A 20453-nucleotide genomic window follows, 5' to 3' on the forward strand; every position below is an offset into this window, starting at 1 on the left:
GACAAGCCATTGCTACTGAACGATGGATACAGACTAAGTGGTACCAGTGATAACCGACACCAATTCTGTTCATTCCAGAAAAGACAGTCATCTTCAATGGAAGAGCAATGGAGACCCCAGAAAAAGGGGGTTTGCTGTTTTTCCAGAGGTTCGGTAGTATTTCTGCCAAAAAGTGATATACCAAAAGGGGCTGTTTAGCATAGGGCTAAATTGCTGGCTTTGAAAGCAGACCAAGGCAGGCCAGCAGCGTGGTTCACTTCCCGTATCAACCTCCCTGAACAGGCACCGGAATGTGGCGACTAGGGGATTTTCACAGTAACTTCATTTGAAGCCTACTTGTGACAATAAGCGATTTTCATTTCATACACTCGTATACCAGGAGAACTGCTGCAGAAATTCATTCCCATTATTTGCTCTCATCTCTGCAGTTATTGCTCCTGCATTCATGACTGGGTGCTATTAAGTGCTGGTATCAGTTGAAGGACCAAAAGTAATAAGTGGCTCCATTAGAAATGTATTGATCAACAGTTTTTAGTTTATTTAATTTTTTTTGAAAGAAAAAGAGTGAAAAATATACAAAGAAGCAATACAGGAATCTACAGTCATACGACGACAATAAAGCCAAAATCATGCAAGACCGTGCAAAAAAAATGACTTATTTTGGTCTTGGATGCCAACTGTCAGTTGGAAGACCAGGAACTGGAAGAGGTTTTGTAATGTTCACAGGGACAGTTAGCAGTTCCTGGAACTCTAGAGTCTGTGACATTTACATTGCAAGGTTGTTTTTCTACTATAAGTCACAATGCAGAAAGAGCTGCACATTTAGGATACATAACATTTAAATGGCTTTGAACTTTGTCCTTGGATCTTCCCTGATGTTGGGGGTACATGGGCTGTCAGGGCCAACATTGCAAAAACTGTACTAGTGGTCTCTGCAGGTGCATTGAATACTTAATTTGCACATTACCAGCAAAATTGATGGCCCACGTAGTTCACACCATCAGAAATGGCGGCTGCAAACTAGCGGTCCTGTTTGGCGTGGGCGCAAATCACCTAATAGCCATTAAATCACACAAATGGCCAAAAAAAAGATTTGCATTGGTGAAATCTCAGTTTCAGATCTTCCCTGCCTCCCGCCGGTGATGTGATCAGGTTCACACCCAGCGGGTGTGTAAACCTGATTTCCATGAATTGAAATCAATTTTAATATAATTAAAGGACTTTACACCATAGCATCTGCCCACGACGTATCTTCCCCCATCCGGCGGTGTAACGATCATGCTGGTGCGAAACAGTACTGGTTTTCAAAAGCGAAAATCAGTCGTGATGACCACCCTGGCGGTGTGAAGGTGCCTGGAGGCCCCGGAGGTTCAGGGACAGTGCTGGGTATTTCTGATCGCCATGGGGCTCCCCAATCTCTGTGTGGATGGGGGGATTTTATATGTAACTTTGAGATCAGGGCACCGGGTTCTCAGAATCCTGGCTTTGCCATCATGTTTGCCCTCTCGCCCCACAGCTGACTGTGAGATCCTCAACAGCACTTTGAAATGCAACTGTGAAGCCAGCGAGTTTCACACAGATTTTATAACCTGATAAAGCACTGTGCAATTTTGGGAAAATTTTGCCTGACAGCAGAAAATGGTACCTCATTAATATTATATCCACCAAGTTGCAGCATGCCTGCACCAGTGGCAGCAGGATTGTAATAAGCAAGATCCAACAAACTGAGTGAGAGGGAGAAATTACTTTTGGTGGTAATATTTCCTGTCAGGTATAAATTTGCATAACAATTATTAGAACATGCATTATATCAAGCACTTACTCCGTAATGTAAGTTGAAATAGGACCAGTAATGATAGTTTAGTGGTATTATGTTTGCACGTTTGTGTTCCTGTAGTTTTCTCTGAAGTAGAATATTATGAGATAGTCCCTCTGGTGTTCATGGGTCTGTATGAGCAGGAATCACCAATGAGGGCGCCATATGTCACCTTTTAACTCATTTTAAACTTTCAAATTAGATTGGAATGATGATAAGACAATGGGCAGGAGTGAGCAATCAGGCAGGAGCAAGGAAGTTCTGATCAAAGGTTGCAGGAAGGGATGTGCTCCTGCTCCTCTTGGCTGACAAGGCAATCTTACAAAGATCAAAAAATGAATTTGCCTGGATCTCGCCTGCCCTCAATCACTGCAGGTCAAGAAATGAGTGGCACTGCCACAATCAGCAGTTAAGATCATATCCGATCCAAATGACCTGGAGCATTTGTATAACGATGAGGCCTCGGGCGAGTGAAACAGCCAGAAATCTAGCCGTTAAAATGGTGGCTGGCACAGACGTGTTGGGAAAGCAGCACTGAGCAACTGACTAACATCTTAACAGGGCCCTACCCTTCCCTTTCCTACCATGTAGGCAGGGTTTAAATAGGCCTTCTATTGTTTTTATTTTAACATCAGAATTGGTCGATTGTAACACATTCTAGCCACCTAGTAAACTCACTGGTCCCAAGTAATTAATCAGTGAATAGCAGTAATCAAAGGACATCTTTGTGTAGATTTACATTACAAGGATAGCATCAGTGCAAAACAAAACTGACACTACAGGTTGTAATGTATAGCATGGAACTGGAATCAGGTTCCAACCCAAAGTCTGAGTAAGATTCACTTAGCATTAACATCTGATTTACAAGAAGCAGGTTTGGTACTAACATGAAAGTGAAACTGCGAACACATTTTAACTAAAATGTTTTTTTGGGGAAGGCATATGACATTACCTTTCTTCAGACTTGATTATTTAGAATTCATGTTCACATTTTACAAAGATTCTCATGCAGTACAAAGATAAATGTAGTAATTGCATTTTATTACCAAATAACTTTTAAAGGATTGAGTGAATCCTGGCCAATTCCTCGCTGTGGCAGTCAGATGTCTTGCATGATAGTTCTGTATTTCTTCTGGTGCTCAATAAGTTTCAGGAAGACTTTGTATTTGTTGTCATAAAATCTACAAAAAATGTGTTGAATCTATTTTAAACAAACCACCAACAGAAAGAAAAAAACAAATATTTTGCTCATTTGAAAGACTTTATACTGGATGTAAATAGAATTTCAGTACAGAAATGTTCCGTCGCATTTTCAGCTAGAAAACAACAATTTTAGACAAACTTTATAGGTCCTTCGGCTAAAGCCAGTTTCCCCTCAGATATCCCCTGAGCAGCATAGATGAGCAGACACATGGAATGATGCATAACATGCGTGCCTGCTAAAGTTTGGTCCCAGATGTTTCCTGTGTTGTATTTCATGGTGGAAGGAACACTGCATTATCCCAGTAGATTTTCTGGAGTTCAGTGGCTGCATAACTTTAACTCAAATGCTTTGGCGGTTCGGCGGCGGTGGCGGTGGGGGGGGGAGGGGGGGGGGTGGAGGTCAAACTACCAGCAGATTTTTTTCTGCAAATGAGTACAAAACAATAACATCACTAAAAATATAAATGCAGCTATTTATTTATAAAGGGATGAAATACGTGAGTCATTTCATGATGAATAAAAAGAGCTTACAGGCAGGAAATGAATTCAAGACAGCAATCTAATAAAGGGGTTCACCAGAGGTTGCAGTTTAATTGAGGGGTTCTGTAGGAACAAAAGTCAAATGAGTTCTAGCCACAAGTGAATCCTAAGGTCAGATAAAAGGTTTGAAATCACTTCCTTTTCATTTATTACACAGCAGACATTTCCTCTGTTATTGAGTGTGCAATTTACTGATCACAGTTGTGATACGTGAAATGTGAGAACTTTTAGAAGGAATGTAATTAACTTTTAATTGCTGTCTTATTTAAACAAAGGGGCTGGCTTATTTTCCTGATTTTACTAATAATATTGCATCATTCCACAAAAGAAACAATTTGTGCAATTTCATATGATTCTAAGAAAACTGCACCAATATGTGGAGTATTCTAATTTGCCAGGAAATTCAGCATTGCATTTGTGACATCTGTTCCCCATTGTGAATTGGGCATGTGCCTAGAGCACAATTAAATATGCTTGCTAATCTCCACTTCAAAGGAATTAGAAGTGTTGAGTTTGATACTAAATAAAGTAAAAGATGGTGTTTGAAGGAGAGTGGGAGATTTTTGATGACTGAATAAATAAAATACCTGGGGTGGGATTCTCTAATAATGGGGCTATATCCCCACGGCCGCGAGAAAACGGGCGCGAATCACTCAGGACTTTTTTCTAGAAAGTCCAGTGTGATTCTCTATTTTTAAGGGGGCTTGCAGGCCTCGGGAGTGGTCCATGCAGCTCCGGCTGCCGATACGGGGCCCTGGGTCCGCACCTGCGGCACCGGCCCCGCGCGACATGGCGGACCCACAGCAGACCAGCGCCGAAGAAGTAGGCACCCCCCCCCCCCCCCAGTCGCGTGTGCCCGATGATCGGTGGTCCCCGATCGCGGGCCTTGGCATCGTGGAGGCGCCCCCCCCCCCCCCCCCCCGTGACAGGCCCCCCCTGTCCCCCACCTCAGAGGCCCCCCCTACCTCGGAGGCCCCCCCTACCTCGGAGCCCCCCCCCCCCCCCCCCCCCCCCCGCCTTTCAGAGAAATTGCGACTCCGAGCTCCAGCCGGACGGAACCATACGTGAACCACGCCGGCGGGAACTCGGCCGGTCATCCGTGGAGAATCGGCGTGGGGGCCTCTTTCAATGGGTCCTGGCCGGCGCCGTGTCGACCACGCGTGCGCGACTGGCGGCGATTCTCCGGTTGCCGAAGAATTGCGGGAAGGCGTCGCGGGTCCGATGCCCCATTCTCCGCCCCCGCGCCGGGTGCAATTGTGGCGCGGTGGCTTGGAGAATCCGGCCCTTATTTAATATATTGGCAGAGGGACTGGAGCTTTGTATTAAGGAGATATGCACCTCAGAGGTGCAAAGCAGAGGAAAATGGGTTGGGGATTCTTGGTGCCAGCTATGGTGTTCTGTAAGCAAATTCCAGGAATTTTCCAAGGTGGAAAGAGCATTCACACCTGGAACTGAAGACAAAAGTTGGACCAAAAAGTGGTGCAGAATAAATAGAGAAGAACTGGCATTTACATAGAGGACACAGAAGTACATAGAATCCCTACGGTGTGGAAGGATGCCATTTGGCCCATTGAGTCTGCACCACCCCTCCGAATGAGCACCCCACCCAGGCCCACTCCCCATAACTCCACCTAATCTTTGGACATTAACGGGCATTTTAACATGGCCAATCCATTAAACCTACACATCTTTGGACTGTGGGAGGAAACCGGAGCACCCGGAGGAAATCCACGCAGTCACGGGGAGAACTGGATCCCTGGAGCTGTGATGCATCAAGTGTGCCACCGCTTCTTGAGAGCTCCTTTGTGTGTGTCCTCTATGCGATGGTCAACATAGCCCCCAAAGGATGTTTATTTCTCTCCCTGTAATGAGCTGCCCGCAGCTCCCTGATTTCCAGCCTCTTTAATGGAAGCGGAAAAGATGTTGGCATCTAGCTTTTGCATCAGCGAAAGTGAATAGCGATGTTTGGATTAATAAAATGTGGATATGTCAGCTTTATAACAGCTACAAACTGGAACTGATGTGGTAAAGACGCAAGAAGCAAAGCTAATAAAGGACATAGGATCAGAAATTGGAAAGAACGGGCTGGGCATGGAAATGGATTTCATGATCGAGAAACTTGAAGAGCTGAGAACTAATGAGCAAGCACAGCTGCTTCTCCCCAAATATAAACAAACGCTGGAACCAGCAGCTTTGAAAGTAATATGAACGCAAATAAGATATTGGATATTGAATTTTTTGACCGATATAAATGACTTCCTGTTTTAAATGTGGATGTTTGTGAACTGTATAGGGCCTTTCATAGCCTCGGAGATTCCCAAAGTGTTTCATGGTAAATCAAATACTTTTGAAATGTAATCACCGTTGTAATGTTCAGAAACTGAGAATACAGAAACAAAATTATTTTTCATGCTGAGCGCACTTAGTAAACCTTTCTATTGGTTCAGCTTGAGATTGCCAGAAATACCTTTGCAGCAGAAGCTATTTAGTCTTACTCTTAAAGAGAATTATTGTACCCGTGGCAAGATACTGTCACTAGGCTAGTACTCCAGGGGCCCAGGCTAATGCTCTGAGGCAGAGGTGGACTTACTCTTTTGGGGGCCCTGTGCTCTCCCTCTTTGCGGGGCCCCACATCATGCCCCGCCCCCAGGTCCCAAAAGACGTGCTTGTTAGGTGAATTGGACGGTCTGAATTCTCCCTATGTGTACCCGAACAGGCGCTGGAGTATGGCGACTTGGGGATTTTCACAGTAACTTCATTGCCGTGTTAATGTAAGCCTACTTGTGACAATAATAAAGATTATTATTATTATTATGGTGATGTGACTGACTGCCACAATAACATTGAGCTCTGCTTCCAATGATGTTGAGCTCCACCCCAAACAAAGCTTATGAGTTGGTAGGTGGGTAGTCTTTGTAAATTGTGAAAAGAATTGGTGAGGATGAGCCAGAGTTCACTGCCACAATCCTACCAGAATAACTGATGGCTGGTAATAATGTTTGGGAAAGCTGTGCTGCCGATAGATAGTCAAGACAAGCTGGGTATCATAAAAGACGCCGCAATCGATCAGAGAGAGAAATGACTGACACAAAAAAGGCAGTAAGTTCAACATGCAAAAACACGAAGAAAGAAGATTTTGGTTGCTGCCCAGCTCTCTCACTCTTAGCCCTGCCTGGCTGCCCTCTGGCTCTGACCGAGTCTCTCTGTTCTCGCTGGCCACTGCTTCTCCGAGACATGATGCGAGTGCTTGTCTGGCTTGCACCTTTTGACTGCTGCTCTGCTCCCCTCCCAGCTCTCGCTCGGGTGGCCGGCCCTCGGGCCTCAACACTCGATGACTGTGTGCCCCCTTGCTGGTTGCCTGGTTGCTGCTGCGGGCTAATTGGCGTAGTGGTCTCTGCTTTCTTCTCTTCCTCACCGCCAGTTCGATTGCTATCCAGTCCAGCTGTGCCTGGCTAGCCTCTGCCTCTGGTCGCGTCGCCCTGCTCCTGCTGGCCGCGGTGCCCCACTTCCCCAAGACATGACGGTGGCGCTTACCTAGCCTTCTTCTCACCTCCCGATGGCTGCTCTGCTCCTCTTCTAGCTCTTGCTCGATCTGGCTAGACATTGAGCCTTGACCCGCGACGATCGTGTGTGCTCCTAGCTGGCTATCTGGCCCAGTGGCCTCGGTTCTTTTTGGTTGGTTGCCTGCTCTCCTCAGTCCTGGCCTGGAGGTTGAGTGTTCCCTCGCTGCTCCACTTGATGGCCGACGGCCAGCGCTTCCTCCTTGCCTTGCTGAAGGCTTCCCAGGCACCCACCTCGGATTCACCCAAGGAAGGAGCTGTGCTCCGAAAGCTAGTGATTTGAAACAAACCTGTTGGACTTTAACCTGATGGTTTTTTTTTACTTTTTCTGAGTTACAATGCCGGGGCTCAGAGTGTGGTCAGGAGTGAACCCCTGATCCAGCTCCTCGCCTGCTCCAAAAACCAATTCAAATTCAAATTGAATCCAATTCATGGTCCCCACAAGAGAGACATACCAGGGGCGTCATTCTCCGACCCCCCAGCGGGTCGGAGAATGGCCGTTGGCCGCCGTGAATCCCGCCCCCGCCGGTTGCCGAAGTCTCCGAAGGGAGAAAAGTCGGCGGGGTGTTAATGGCGCCGCTGCCGCGGAGAATGTCACGGGTCTGCGCAAGGCAGCCGATTTTCGGCCTGCCGACATTCTCCCTTCCGGATGGGCCGAAGTCCCGTCGACGTGATGACCGTTCACGTCGACGTAAATTAAACCTCCTTTTCATCGGCGTGACCCTGTGCTCCAGGTTCACGTCGACCAGCGTGGAGGTGAGTGACTGCCTGGGGGATTGGCTCTGGGCAGGCGATGGCGTGGCCGCAGTCTGAATGCGTGAGGAGAGGTGTGTCTCGGGTTGTGTGTGTGTGTGTGCGGCGGTGGTTAGAGTAGGCTGGGCTCCGGGGGAGTGCCGGGAGGGGGTCCGTGCCGGGGAGGGGGATGGGGGTGTCCGTGCCGGGGTGGAGGTTGGGGGGGGGGTCCGTGCCGGGGTGGAGGTTGGGGGGGTCCGTGCCGGGGAGGGGGGTGGGGGTGTCCGTGCCGGGGTGGAGGTTGGGGGGGGGTCCGTGCCGGGGAGGGGGATGGGGGGGGGGTCCGTGTCGGGGTGGAGGTTGGGGGGGGGGGTCCGTGCCGGGGCGGAGGTTGGGGGGGGTCCGTGCCGGGGAGGGGGATGGGGGGGGGTCCGTGCCGGGGTGGAGGTTGGGGGGGGTCCGTGCCGGGGAGGGGGATGGGGTGTCCGTGCCGGGGTGGAGGTTGGGGGGGGGGGCGTCCGTGCCGGGGTGGAGGTTGGGGGGGGGGGGGTCCGTGCCGGGGAGGGGGATTGGGTCCGTGGTCCGTGCCGGGGTGGAGGTTGGGGGGGGGTCCCTGCTGGGGAGGGGGATGGGAGGGCAAGTGAGTTGGTCCATCTGGCCAGGTGCCAGCCTCCAACAGTTGGACCCATGCAGTGGTTAGAGTAGGCTGGGCTCCGGGGGAGTGCCGGGAGGGGGTCCGTGCCGGGGAGGGGAATGGGGGTGTCCGTGCCGGGGTGGAGGTTGGGGGGGGGGGTCCGTGCCGGGGTGGAGGTTGGGGGGGGGGTCCATGCCGGGGAGGGGGGGTGGGGGTGTCCGTGCCGGGGTGGAGGTTGGGGGGGGCGGTCCGTGCCGGGGAGGGGGATGGGTCCGTGTCGGGGTGGAGGTTGGGGGGGGGGGGGTCCGTGCCGGGGCGGAGGTTGGGGGGGGGTCCGTGCCGGGGAGGGGGATGGGGGGGGGTCCGTGCCGGGGTGGAGGTTGGGGGGGGGGGTCCGTGCCGGGGAGGGGGATGGGGGGGTGGGGTCCGTGCTGGGGTGGGGGTTGGGGGGGGGTCCGTGCCGGGGTGGAGGTTGGGGGGGGGGGTCCGTGCCGGGGTGGAGGTTGGGGGGGGGGGGGTCCCTGCTGGGGAGGGGGATGGGAGGGCAAGTGAGTTGGTCCATCTGGCCAGGTGCCAGCCTCCAACAGTTGGACCCATGCGGTCCATGCCACCTGGCTGGGGGGAGGAGGGGATATGGGCAATGATGACATGTCGTCGTTCCCCTCCCCCCACCAGGCTGTCATGTTTTCAGATCATCCAGCGATGTTGGCCGCCGTGGTGGCAGCCGCTCATGTCTATGTTGCCCTGGATGAGGAGGAGGAGGAGGAGGAGGAGGAGGAGCGTGCCAGAGAGGCGGCGCAGGCTGCTGCAGAGGGGCAGGCGGCAGCCGCCCAGGCTGGAGGGACACCCGACCGACAGGACGAGGAGGGGGAGGAGGACGTCGCGGCCCCACCACAACGGAGGCACCCGAGGGCGCACCGTGTGTACCGGCCCAGGCAGTCATACCAGGACCTCACGGACCGGGAATGCAGGAGGAGACTCCGGATGAGCCGGGAAACCGTGGCACACATCTGCCACCTGCTGGCACACCTGTCACCGCGTGGCACTGGCGGGGGACACCCTCTCCCCGTGTCCGTCAAGGTTACGGTGGCCCTGAACTTTTATGCAACGGGGTCATTCCAGGCACCGAGTGGGGACCTGTCCGGCATATCGCAGACTTCGGTGCACCGGTGCATCCGGGCAGTGACAGATGCCCTATATGCCATGGCGCACCGCTACATCCGCTTCCCCGTGGACCGGGCCAGCCAAGATGCCCGGGCCGTGGGCTTCTCTGCCGTGGCCGGGTTCCCCATGGTCCAGGGCGCGATCGATGGGATGCACGTCGCCGTGCGGCCACCTGCAGATAACAGGGCCGTGTTCACTAATAGGAAGGGGACCTATTCGATGAACGTGCAGGTGGTCTGCGGCCACCGCATGATGATCCTGCACGTCTGCGCCCGTCACCCAGGCAGTGTACACGACTCATTCGTGTTGTCGCGGTCATCCATCCCCGGCATGTACGAGGGACGCCATCCCCGGCTGAGGGGCTGGTTGCTGGGCGACAGGGGCTACCCATTGCGATCGTGGCTGATGACGCCTGTACGGAGGCCACGCAATGAGGCGGAGAACCGCTACAATGATGCCCATGTAGCGACAAGGGGAGTGATAGAGTGGTGCTTTGGCGTGCTGAAGATGCGTTTCAGGTGCCTGGACCTCTCTGGGGGCGCCCTCCAGTATCGGTCAGATAGGGTCGGCCGCATCATTGTGGTGTGCTGCGTCCTGCACAACATAGCCCAACAGAGGGGCGATGTGCCGCAGGCAGAGGAGGGCGGAGTGGAGGAGCAGCAGGAAGAGGCGCAGTCCTCCCCAGATGAGGGGGATGGGGGTAATGGTCAGGGCAGACGGGGTAGACACAGGCGGGTGGCTGTCCACCGTTACCGGCTGGCCCAGCGGGCACGGGACAGACTGATAGACGCCCGCTTCACTGACTAGATGGGCGTGGGAATCGGGTAGTATGGCCACAGACCGCAAACCATGGCAACAGCCGACCACTCACACCCCCCACCCATCCACCCACCCAGCACCCTCACCCCCCTCCCCAACCCCACCCACCCCACCCGCATGCACACCATCAAACCCCCCCCCCATTGCCGATCCACCTGCGGCACAACGGGCCGGGCTCACACAGTTGCGGGTGGACGCGTATCTATCGCAGGCCATGGAGGATGATGACAACCCGCCCTGCGGTGAGCTCCTGGCTCTATATCGTTGGACTATGTCTGACCCATGGCCACAGTACCACCATCCATCCGGTCCATCCCTGCATGCGGCTGTGACACTGCAGCGCACGGTCCCGTCCTCTGCCCGGGGGGATGTTGATGGCGGCCCAGGGGGAAGGGGGCAGATTCACCTGGGGCTGAAGTAAGACCACCCCTCACACACAGACTTGCGCTCAATGTACATGACACCCCCGCACACTTTGGACAGAGCACAAAGGCAGCTTCTGTAGGTGTAACATTGACTTTAATAACTAAAGGAGTTCATGCACGTGCCCTAGCCCCTAAAACTCATCTGTGCCCTGCAACCGTGCCAACTTACTCAGTGTCTAATTGTTTGGCCTTACGGGCCCTTTGACTACGTCTACGTGGTTCCCCAGACGGTACAGCAGAACTGATGGTGGACTCCTGTGATTCCTGCCCTCTGACACTGGATCCCTTTGGCGGCCATTTCCTGGGGCGTCCTGGCCTAGATGGGCCAGGCTGCGGCCCGGGCGACTGGGATGGCGAGCTGCCAGCCTGTCCTGCCCGTTGCCCACCCGTTGCACCTGGGACGGAAGGGGGGGGGAGTCCGAGGTGTCGCGGTGTACCGGGACCTCCCCTACAGAGGGAGCCGGGACGGACCACACCACCTCCTCCTCCCTCGGGGTGCCCGATGGCCCCCAGGCCTCTACATGGGTGGGGGATGCGAACGGACTGGCGATCCGACGCCCCCCCGACATCTGGCGCTGCCAGTCCTGGAGGCCCGTGCTGGTATCGACAGGGGTCTGCAGGTTTGCAGCCATGGAGCCCAGGGGGTTGGCAAACCCTGTCTGTGACAGTGCGACGCCGGCTCGCACATGGCCACTGGCGCCGATGCCCTCAGCGATGGCCTGCAGAGACTGGGCCATGGCCTGCTGAGACTGGGCCAGGGCCTGCAGAGACTGGGCCATGGCCTGTTGAGACTGGGCCATGGCCTGCAGAGACTGGGCCATGGCCTGCTGAGACTGGGCTATGGTGTTGAGCGCCTCTGCCATCTGGCGCTGGCACTGGCTCATGGCCTCCTGTGAGAGGGCAGCCATTTCCTGGGCCACAGACGCCGCCTGCACGGAAAGCCCCAGGCCTCGCAAACCGTTCCCCATGTCTGACACCGTCGCACCCATTGCCTCCACCGCGGACGCCACCCGTGCGGTGTTGGCCTGGGTGGCACGCATGACCGGCACCACTTCCAGCTCCTGGACGCGGGTGGACTCCTCCACCTGCGACCGCTGCCGCCGCAAGCCGCCCGTCACCCTCTTCGCTTGTCTCCGGGTCGGTGGTTGCATCGGATCTATGTGTGGGTGTGGTAACTCCAGGAACCCGGGATCCATCTGGGCGGCAGATGTTCGCTTGGGCTGGGCTGCCCTCCGACCGCCCGGCCCCTCTGCTGCTCCTACCTCCACCTGTTGTACCGGGACGGCTGTGTTGTGCGCACCAGTGAGTGTACCAGACGCCTCATCACTAAAGTGCCCAACCGAGGTGAGTGTTTCTGCGATGGTGGAGGGTGTTGGTGACAGCAGTGGCGTTGTGTCGTGCTCTTCGTCCCACTCTGAGTCCATGGCACTTTGGGGTGGGGGTTCGTCTCCACCCATCCACTCTGAGTCACTGTCCGGTATTTCGTCTTCCTGGGTAGTGCTGTCCCGGGTACTGCTGTCCCGGGTAGTGGTGTCCCGGGTAGTGGTGTCCTGGGTAGTGGTGTCCTGGGTAGTGGTGTCCTGGGTAGTGGTGTCCTGGCTCGGATGTGACGGGGGCCTGTGGCTGCCCCCCTCATCGCTGGGTGGTCGCTCCCGCACGTGACGGGGGTGTCGTCTCCCTGTTGCTCCAGGTCTCTCCGTCTCCCGTGGTGTGCGAGGGGCATCCTGCGGGCGTCGCATGCTGGAGGGTGCGGGTCTCTCCGTCTCCCGTGACCTCCGAGGGGCATCCTGCGGGCGTCGCATGCCGGAGGGTCCGGGTCTCTCCGTCTCCCGTGGCCTCCGAGTGGCATCCTGCGGGCGGTCTGCATCTGCGGGGATGGGTGCCTGGACGTTTGGTCCTGTGATACACAATGAAGCATGCATGGTTAGACATTAGGCAGTGATCAGGTGATACGGGGGAGGGGGATATAGGGGAGGGGGGATATGGGGACGGGCTGTCGGTGGCTCACTTGCTACTACGTCCCCGACCTCTGCGTCAGCAACCTCCCGGTCCTCAGGTCCACCAGCCAGTTCCAGGGCCCTTTCTTGGTGTTCGGTCAGTGGCCTCTCATCAGCGGGGCCTCCTCCAGTCCTCACATGCTCCCTATTGTTGTGTGCGCGCTTCTCCTGTGGGGGGGGGGGGGGGGGGGGCAGGGGTAAAAGGCAACACTGTTAGGCAGGTATATGAATGCACGCCATCGATTGCGCGTGCATTGCAGAGGTTAAGGTTAGGGCAGGATTCACTTGGGGATATGGGGGAGGGGTGGATATGGGGGAGGGGGGGATATGGGGAGGAGGGATATGGGGAAGGGGGGGATATGGGGGAGGGGGGATATGGGGGAGGGGGGTTATGGGAGAGGGGGGATATGGGGGAGGGGGGATATGGGGGAGGTGGGATATGGGTGAGGGGGGATATGGGGGAGGGGGGATATGGGGAGGGGGGATATGGGGGAGGGGGGATATGGGGAGGGGGGATATGGGGGAGGGGGGATATGGGGGAGGGGGGGATATGGGGAGAGGGGAATATGGGGAGGGGGGATATGGGGGAGGGGGGGATATGGGGGAGGGGGGATATGGGGGAGGGGGGATATGGGGGAGGGGGGTATATGGGTGAGGGGGGATATGGGGAGGGGGGATATGGGGGAGGGGGGATATGGGGGAGGGGGGGATATGGGGAGAGGGGAATATGGGGAGGGGGATATGGGGGAGGGGGGATATGGGGGAGGGGGGATATGGGGGAGGGGGGATATGGGGGAGGGGGGTATATGGGGGAGGGGGGATATGGGGGAGGGGGGATATGGGGAGGGGGGGATATGAGGGAGGGGGGGGATATGGGGGAGGCTCACCCTGCCTGCTCTGACGAGGTCGTTCACCTTCTTGTGGCACTGGGTGCCTGTCCGTGGTGTCAGGGCCACAGCGGTGACGGCCTCTGCCACTTCCCTCCACAGACGCCGGCTGTGGCGTGGGGCAACTCTGTGGCCGTGCCCGGGATACAGGGCGTCCCTCCTCTGCTCCACCGCGTCCAGGAGCGCCTCCACATCCCGTGACTCGAACCTCGGGGCTGAGCGCCGGCCAGCCATCCAGTCGGGTGTTGCGGTTGGGTGTTCCGGGAGTCGGGTGGGGGGGAGCAGCGCGGCCTTATGAGCCGTCACGCCGTGCGGCGCGTATGACGCTGCACGGCGTGAACCACTGCGCAAGCGCGGATCCCGTTACGTCGCTGCTAGCCCATTTCGGGCCGGAGACTATCGACCCATTTTTCCGACGTGACGCAAGTCGGATTTGCGCCGTTTTTTGCGCCGATCGGCGGACTTTCCGCCGATAACGGAGAGTTTCGCCCCTGATCTGTGCCAAAAGGCTAATACACTTGGTCTTAGCCAAAAGGCTTCTTACTGCGCTCACCCCAGTTCAACACCGGCATCTCCACATCGTGATCCACCCCGGTGTTAGGTTGGCGATCTCACTTTTGCTTCAGGCTATCTGCCATTACAAATGCCAGAAACCGGGGGCGCGATTCTCCGCTCCCACGCCGGTTGGGAGAATCGCCTGGGTCGCCAAATTTTCCCGCGACGTCGGTCCGACGCCCTCCCGCGATTCACGGAAGCGACCAGATCAGCACAATCGCGTTTTGCGCGGCACGGTACAGTGAATCGCCCGAGACAGCCAAAATGGCGATTCACTGGTACCCCCGCGATTCTCCGGCCCGGATGGGCCGGGCGGCCTGGCCAAAACGGCGGATTCCCCCTGCCGCCGTCCACACCTGGTCACTGCCTGCGGGAACAGCGCGGGAACGCTGGGGGGGCGGCCTGCGGGGGGGCGAGGGGGGATCCTGCAGGGGGGGGCCTCAAATGGGGCCGGTCTCTCTGAAGGAGGACTTCCTTTCTTCCGCAGCCCCGCAAGATCCGTCAGACATCTTCTTGCGGGGCGGACTCGGAGAGGACGGCAACCACGCATGCGCGGGTGACGCCAGTTATGCGGCGCCGGCCGCGTCATGTATGCGGCACCGCCTTTACGCGGCGCCAAGGCCCGGTGCGCGTAAATGACGCGGCGCCGCTCCTAGCCCATTACCGGGCCCTGAATCGGTTGGGATAGGGGCCGTTTCGCGCCGTCGTGAACCTCGATGGCGTTCACGACGGCGCAGACACTCTGCCTCCATTTCGGAGAATCCCACCCCTGGCTCCTGCTTCACACCTTTACTCAATGAAAGTTCAGAAACTTCACACCAATTGAGCAGATCTGTGTTTGAACTGGCCAAAGTCTCCACCACCTCTTAGCATCAGGGAAAGTATTTTCCTGCTCTAAAGGGGAGTCCACCAATTAGAGCATGAGATTGTTATGTACCAAGCTACCAAGGCTCTGATTGGTACCACAACAGTCACCTCTCTGTATGGGGGCCTTCACATTGGCTGAGGCCCTGCGTTGCAACGCTGTGTGTTTCACTGAAAGCCTTCTCTGCGGGGGTATGTGTTCAAACAGGTGGAATTTCAATCAAATGAATAAATCTGGAATTTAAAGCTAGTCTAATGGTGACTACAAAACCATTGTTGATTGTCATAAAGACACATCTGCCTCACTATTGTCCTTGAGGGATGGAAATCTGCCGACATGTAACTGCAGACCCACAGCAGCGTGGTTGACTCCTAAATGCCTCTGAAATGGTCTAGCAAGTCACTACAAAATCTAAAGGCAATGAAACTGGACAGACAACCCATAATCGACTAAAGCACCAGAAAACAACAATGGCAAACCCAGCTCTGTCAACCCTGCAACAAACTCCTTACTAACATCTGGGCACTTATGCCAAAATTGGGAGAGTTGTCCACAGGCTAATCAAGCAACAGTCTGAGATAATCATACTCACGGAATCATATCTTACAAATAATGTGGAAAATTGCCCAGGTATTCCTGCACACAAGAAGCAGGACAAATCCAAGCTGGCGAATTACCGCTCCACCAGCCTACTCTCAGTCATCAGAAAAGTGATGGAAAGCTTACTCAGCAATAACCTGCTCAATGACGCTCAGTTTGGGTTCTGCCAGAGTCACCGCGTTCCTGCTCTCATTACAGCCTTAAAAGGACAAAAGAGATGAACTCAAGGGGTGAGGTGAGACTGACTGCCCTTAACTTCAAGGTAGCATTTGACTGAAATAATAAAACAAAATATTGCGGATGCTGGAAATCGGGAAAAAAAAACAAGAAAAACAGCAGGTCTGGCAGCATCTGTGGAGAAGCAGAGTTAACATTGAGTCTGTAGGAGCTGAAGAGAGGTAGAAATGTGATGGGCTTTATACTGTGGAAGAGAGGGTGGAGCAGATTGAGCAAACCAGAAGGTCAGGGATAGGTGAGAGCTCAGGAAAGGTTTGTAAAGGTGTCATGGACACTAGACAAAGGGAGTGGAAAAAGTAGTGTTGAAGGTTGAGGCAGTTGCTAACAGTGGCATAAAGGTCAGATGGCAAACGTGTTACTGGCAGAACAAGGGTCAGGGCTCTCTGAATCCAAAGCACAAGAACAAGTTACAGGCTGGCCATGTCAGGGTTTGGAAAAAGGTCTGCAGTTGCTGAACTCAATATTAAGTCCAGAAGGCTGTAACATGCTTGATTGGTAATGGACTTCACTGAAACATTGAAGCAGGCCAAGGACAGAAGTGTGGGCACGGCAGAAAGATGGTGAATTGAAATGGCAAGTGACGGGAAGGTTGGGGGTCATGCATGTGGACTCAGCGAAGGTGTTCCACAAGCTGGCCATCAATCTGCATTTTGTCTCCCCAATTTAGAGGAAACCGCTTTGTGAACAATGAAGGCAACAGACTAAATTGAAGGAAATGCTTCGCCTGGAAGGAATGTTTTGGGCCTTGGACAGTGAGGAGGGAAAGGTAGGGGGGTAGATGTTACACCTCCTGTGATTGCATGGGAAGGTGCCTAGGAAGGGTATTGACTGTGTGGCCCAATGAGTCAAAGCAAAACTAAAGTCAATGGAAGTCAGCGGGAAACCTCTCCACTGGTTATAGTCATACCTCGCACAAAATAAGATGGTTGTCTTTGTTGGAGGCCAATTATCTCAGTCCCAGGACATTGCTGCAGGATTTCATCAGAGTGGTGTCCTAGGTCAAAGCATCTTCAGCTGCTTCATCAATGACCTTCCTTCCATCATAAGGTCAGATGTGGGGACGTTCACAGATGATTGCACAATGTTCTGTATCATTCATGACTCCTCCGATACCAAAGCAGCCCATGTTCATATGCAGTAAAACATGGACAATATTCAGGCTTGGGCTGATTAGTGGCAAATAACATTTGTGCCACACAAGTGCTAGGCGATGACCATTTCCACAAGGGAGAATCTAACCATATCCCCATGACATTAAATTATATTACCATTGCAGAATTCCCCACTATCAACATCCTGGGGTTATTACTGACCAGAAATTGAAGTGGACCAACCATTTAAATACTGTGGCTACAAGAGCAGGTCAGAGGCTGAGAATTCTGTGGCGAGTAACTCACCTTATAATAATAATAATAATAATCATTTATTGTCACAAGTAGGCTTCAATGAAGTTACTGTGAAAAGCCCCTAGTCACCACATGTGCTAAACCAGCCCCTGACTCCCCATTGTCGCTTCAACATTTACAAAGCACAAGTCAGGAGTGTGATGGAATACTCTCCATTTGCCTGGATATTTGCAGCTCCAACAACACTCAAAAGGCTTGACGCCATCCAGAACAAAACAGCCCGCTTGACTGCCACCTCATCGACCACAGTAAACATTCACTGCTTTCACCACTGATGCATTGTGGCAGCAGGGTATACAATCTACAAGATGCACTGCAGCAACACGTCAGGGCTCCATCGACAGCATCTTCCAAACAGACCACCGTTACCACTTAGATAGACAAGGACAGCAGATGCATGGGGAAACCACCAAGTTCCCCCCAAGTTACACGCCATCCTGACTTGAAACTATATCACTGTTTCTTCACTGCCACTGGGTCAAAACCCTGGAACTCCATTCCTAACAACACTGTGGTTGTTCCTACAGCTCATGAACTGCAGCGGTTTAAGATGGTGACTCACCACCTCTTCTCAAGGACAATTAGGTATGGGCAATAAATACTGGACCAGCCAACGACACCTACATCCCATGAATGAATATAATTTTAAATATATATTCTTCAATAGAATAGTGGCGATTGCTTGATGATTGATTTGATTTATTGTCACATGTACTGAAGTACAGTGAAAAGTATTTTTCTGCGGCCGAGGGAACGTACACGGTACGTACATAGTAGACAAAGAGAATAATCAACAGAGAACATTGACAAATGGTACATCGACAAACAGTGATTGGTTACAGTGCAGAACAAGGGGCCAAACAAAACAAATACATGAGCAAGAGCAGCATAGGACGTCGTGAATAGTGTTCTTACAGGGAACAGATCAGTCCGAGGGGGAGTCGTTGAGTAGTCTTGTAGCTGTGGGGAAGAAGCTCTTCCTATGTCTGGATGTGCGGGTCTTCAGACTTCTGTACCTACTGCCTGATGGAAGGGTCTGGAAGAAGGCAATGCCTGGGTGGGAGGGGTCCCTGATAATGCTGTCTGCCTTCCTGAGGCAGCGGGAGGTGTTTACAGAATCAATGTGGGGGTGGCAAGCTTGTGTGATGCGCTGGGCTGAGTTCACCACACTCTGCAGTTTCTTGCGATCTTGGACTGAGCAGTTGCCATACCAGGCTGTGATGCAGCCAGATAAGATGCTCTCTATCTCACATCAGTAGAAGTTGGAGAGTCAATGCAGACATGTCAAATTTCTTTAGCTTCTGTAAGAAGTAGAGAGGTTGTTGGGCTTTCTTGACTGTTGCATCAATGTGAGTGGACCAGGACAGACTGTTGGTGATGGTGACCCCCAGGAACTTAAAGCTATCGACCATCTCCACTTCGGAGCCATTGATGCAGACGGGAGTATGTGTCGTACTACTCTTCCTGAAGTCGATGATCAGTTCCTTGGTCTTTCCGACAATTAGAGCAAGGTTGTTTTCGGTACACCATGCAACCAAGTGATTTATCTCTCTCCTGTCGTCTGAGTCATCGTCGTTTGAGATTCGGCCCACCACAGTCATATCATCCGCAAACTTATAGATTGAGTGGAGGAGAGAAGTATAGAGGGCGGGATTTGCTGGTCTGTCAGCCACGTTTTCCGGCACGGCGCACCCCCGCCAGCAGTGAGATTCGCCATTCACACAGTCGGCCAATGGGGTTTCCCATTGTGGCCACCACCACACTGTCGGAAACCTGCGGGCACGGATACGCTGCCAGCGAGTCGGAGGATCCCGCCGGCGGAGAGCTCTGCTGAGAATCTGTGTCAGGACAGTACATTTAAAATTCCCCCATGTTATTTTTCATTAATAGGAGAAATCCAGAATATATATTATATGCTGTAGTGCTTCTGGTGTACAGCCACTGGCATATGAACCTCCATAATCCACTCATAAGGGCAAGTTGTAGGAAGTTTAGGCTTGTCAGAAGATGTACTGAGTATGAATGAAGTGTAATTGTAATCGTAATAGATTTCCACTCCCCTTTGTTTGGGCAAATGCTTCCTGACATCACCCCTGAAATTGCCTAGCTCTAATTTTGACGTTCTTCCCCCTTGTTCTATGTTACCTGATCAAAGGAAATTGTTTCTCTCTCTACCTTATTGGATCCTTTAATCATTCGAAATACTTCAGTTCAATCAGCACTTAAGCTTTCTTTGTTGTGGGAATACAAACCTAATCAATGCATTTGATAGAGGTATTCAAAATCATGAGGGGTCTGGACAGAATAGAGAGGGACAAAATGTTCCCACTCATGAAAGGTACAGATTTAAAGAAATTAGTATAAGAAGCAATAATGACACGAGGCAACGGTATTGCACACAGTTGGTGGTTAGAGTCTGGAATTCACTGCTGGAGAGTGTGGTGGAGGCAAGTTCAACTAGAGCATTGAAAAGAGAATCAGACTGTTATCATGGAAGGGAAGATAGTGCAGGGTTATAGGGAAGGCGGGAGAATGGAACTAGGCGAGTTGTTCATTCGGATGACTGGTGCAGACGCAATGGGCCAAATGGCCTCCTTCTGCACTGCAACAACTCTGTGGTTCCGTAACAACATGAATCTAATATTCAGGGGGCACATTGCTTTGCTACATTTGTGCCCCACAGAATGGAAGTCACAGTGACGAAGCCCCTTACTTATAACCAGCTGATTACTGTTCAGCAATTTGAGGATGTACCATGGAGGAAAATTTAATTAAGAGTCTACCCACTCTACTCAAATGATCATAATCTAGAGGACAGGACAAGACTGTGATTGATAGAAGTTTGGTAATCAGATAGTCTGCCAAGCCTCTCTTTTGACAGACAGTTCATGATGGCCGGTAAAACAGAAAAATAAATCAAGTTAAGAATTATGGAAAATAAAGTACCTTTTTTGCGTCGGATCTGGATGGATTACATCTGCAATTTTTGCCATTTTTTCCATAGCTTCCTGTT

The 20453-nt window shown here is 53.1% G+C and overlaps 1 protein-coding gene across 7 annotated transcripts in view; it reads right to left on the reverse strand.

Moving 5' to 3' along the window:
* Positions 1-515: 515 nt before the first annotated feature.
* Positions 516-20453, reverse strand: part of fggy (FGGY carbohydrate kinase domain containing) — a 554287-nt gene continuing 534349 nt past the window's right edge. For 6 of the 7 annotated variants that reach the window (XM_072510992.1, XM_072510990.1, XM_072510991.1 and 3 more), the window contains 2 exons: positions 20387-20448; positions 516-2997 (listed from right to left, as the gene is read on the reverse strand). In XM_072510992.1, the coding sequence (XP_072367093.1) occupies positions 2916-2997; positions 20387-20448 (144 nt within the window). In that variant the 3' untranslated portion in view covers positions 516-2915. The remainder of the gene's footprint in view (positions 2998-20386; positions 20449-20453) is intronic. The other variant, XM_072510995.1, reaches the window with a different exon arrangement.

Source organism: Scyliorhinus torazame, chromosome 7 (genome assembly GCF_047496885.1).
Source record: "Scyliorhinus torazame isolate Kashiwa2021f chromosome 7, sScyTor2.1, whole genome shotgun sequence".
Taxonomy (NCBI): domain Eukaryota; kingdom Metazoa; phylum Chordata; class Chondrichthyes; order Carcharhiniformes; family Scyliorhinidae; genus Scyliorhinus; species Scyliorhinus torazame.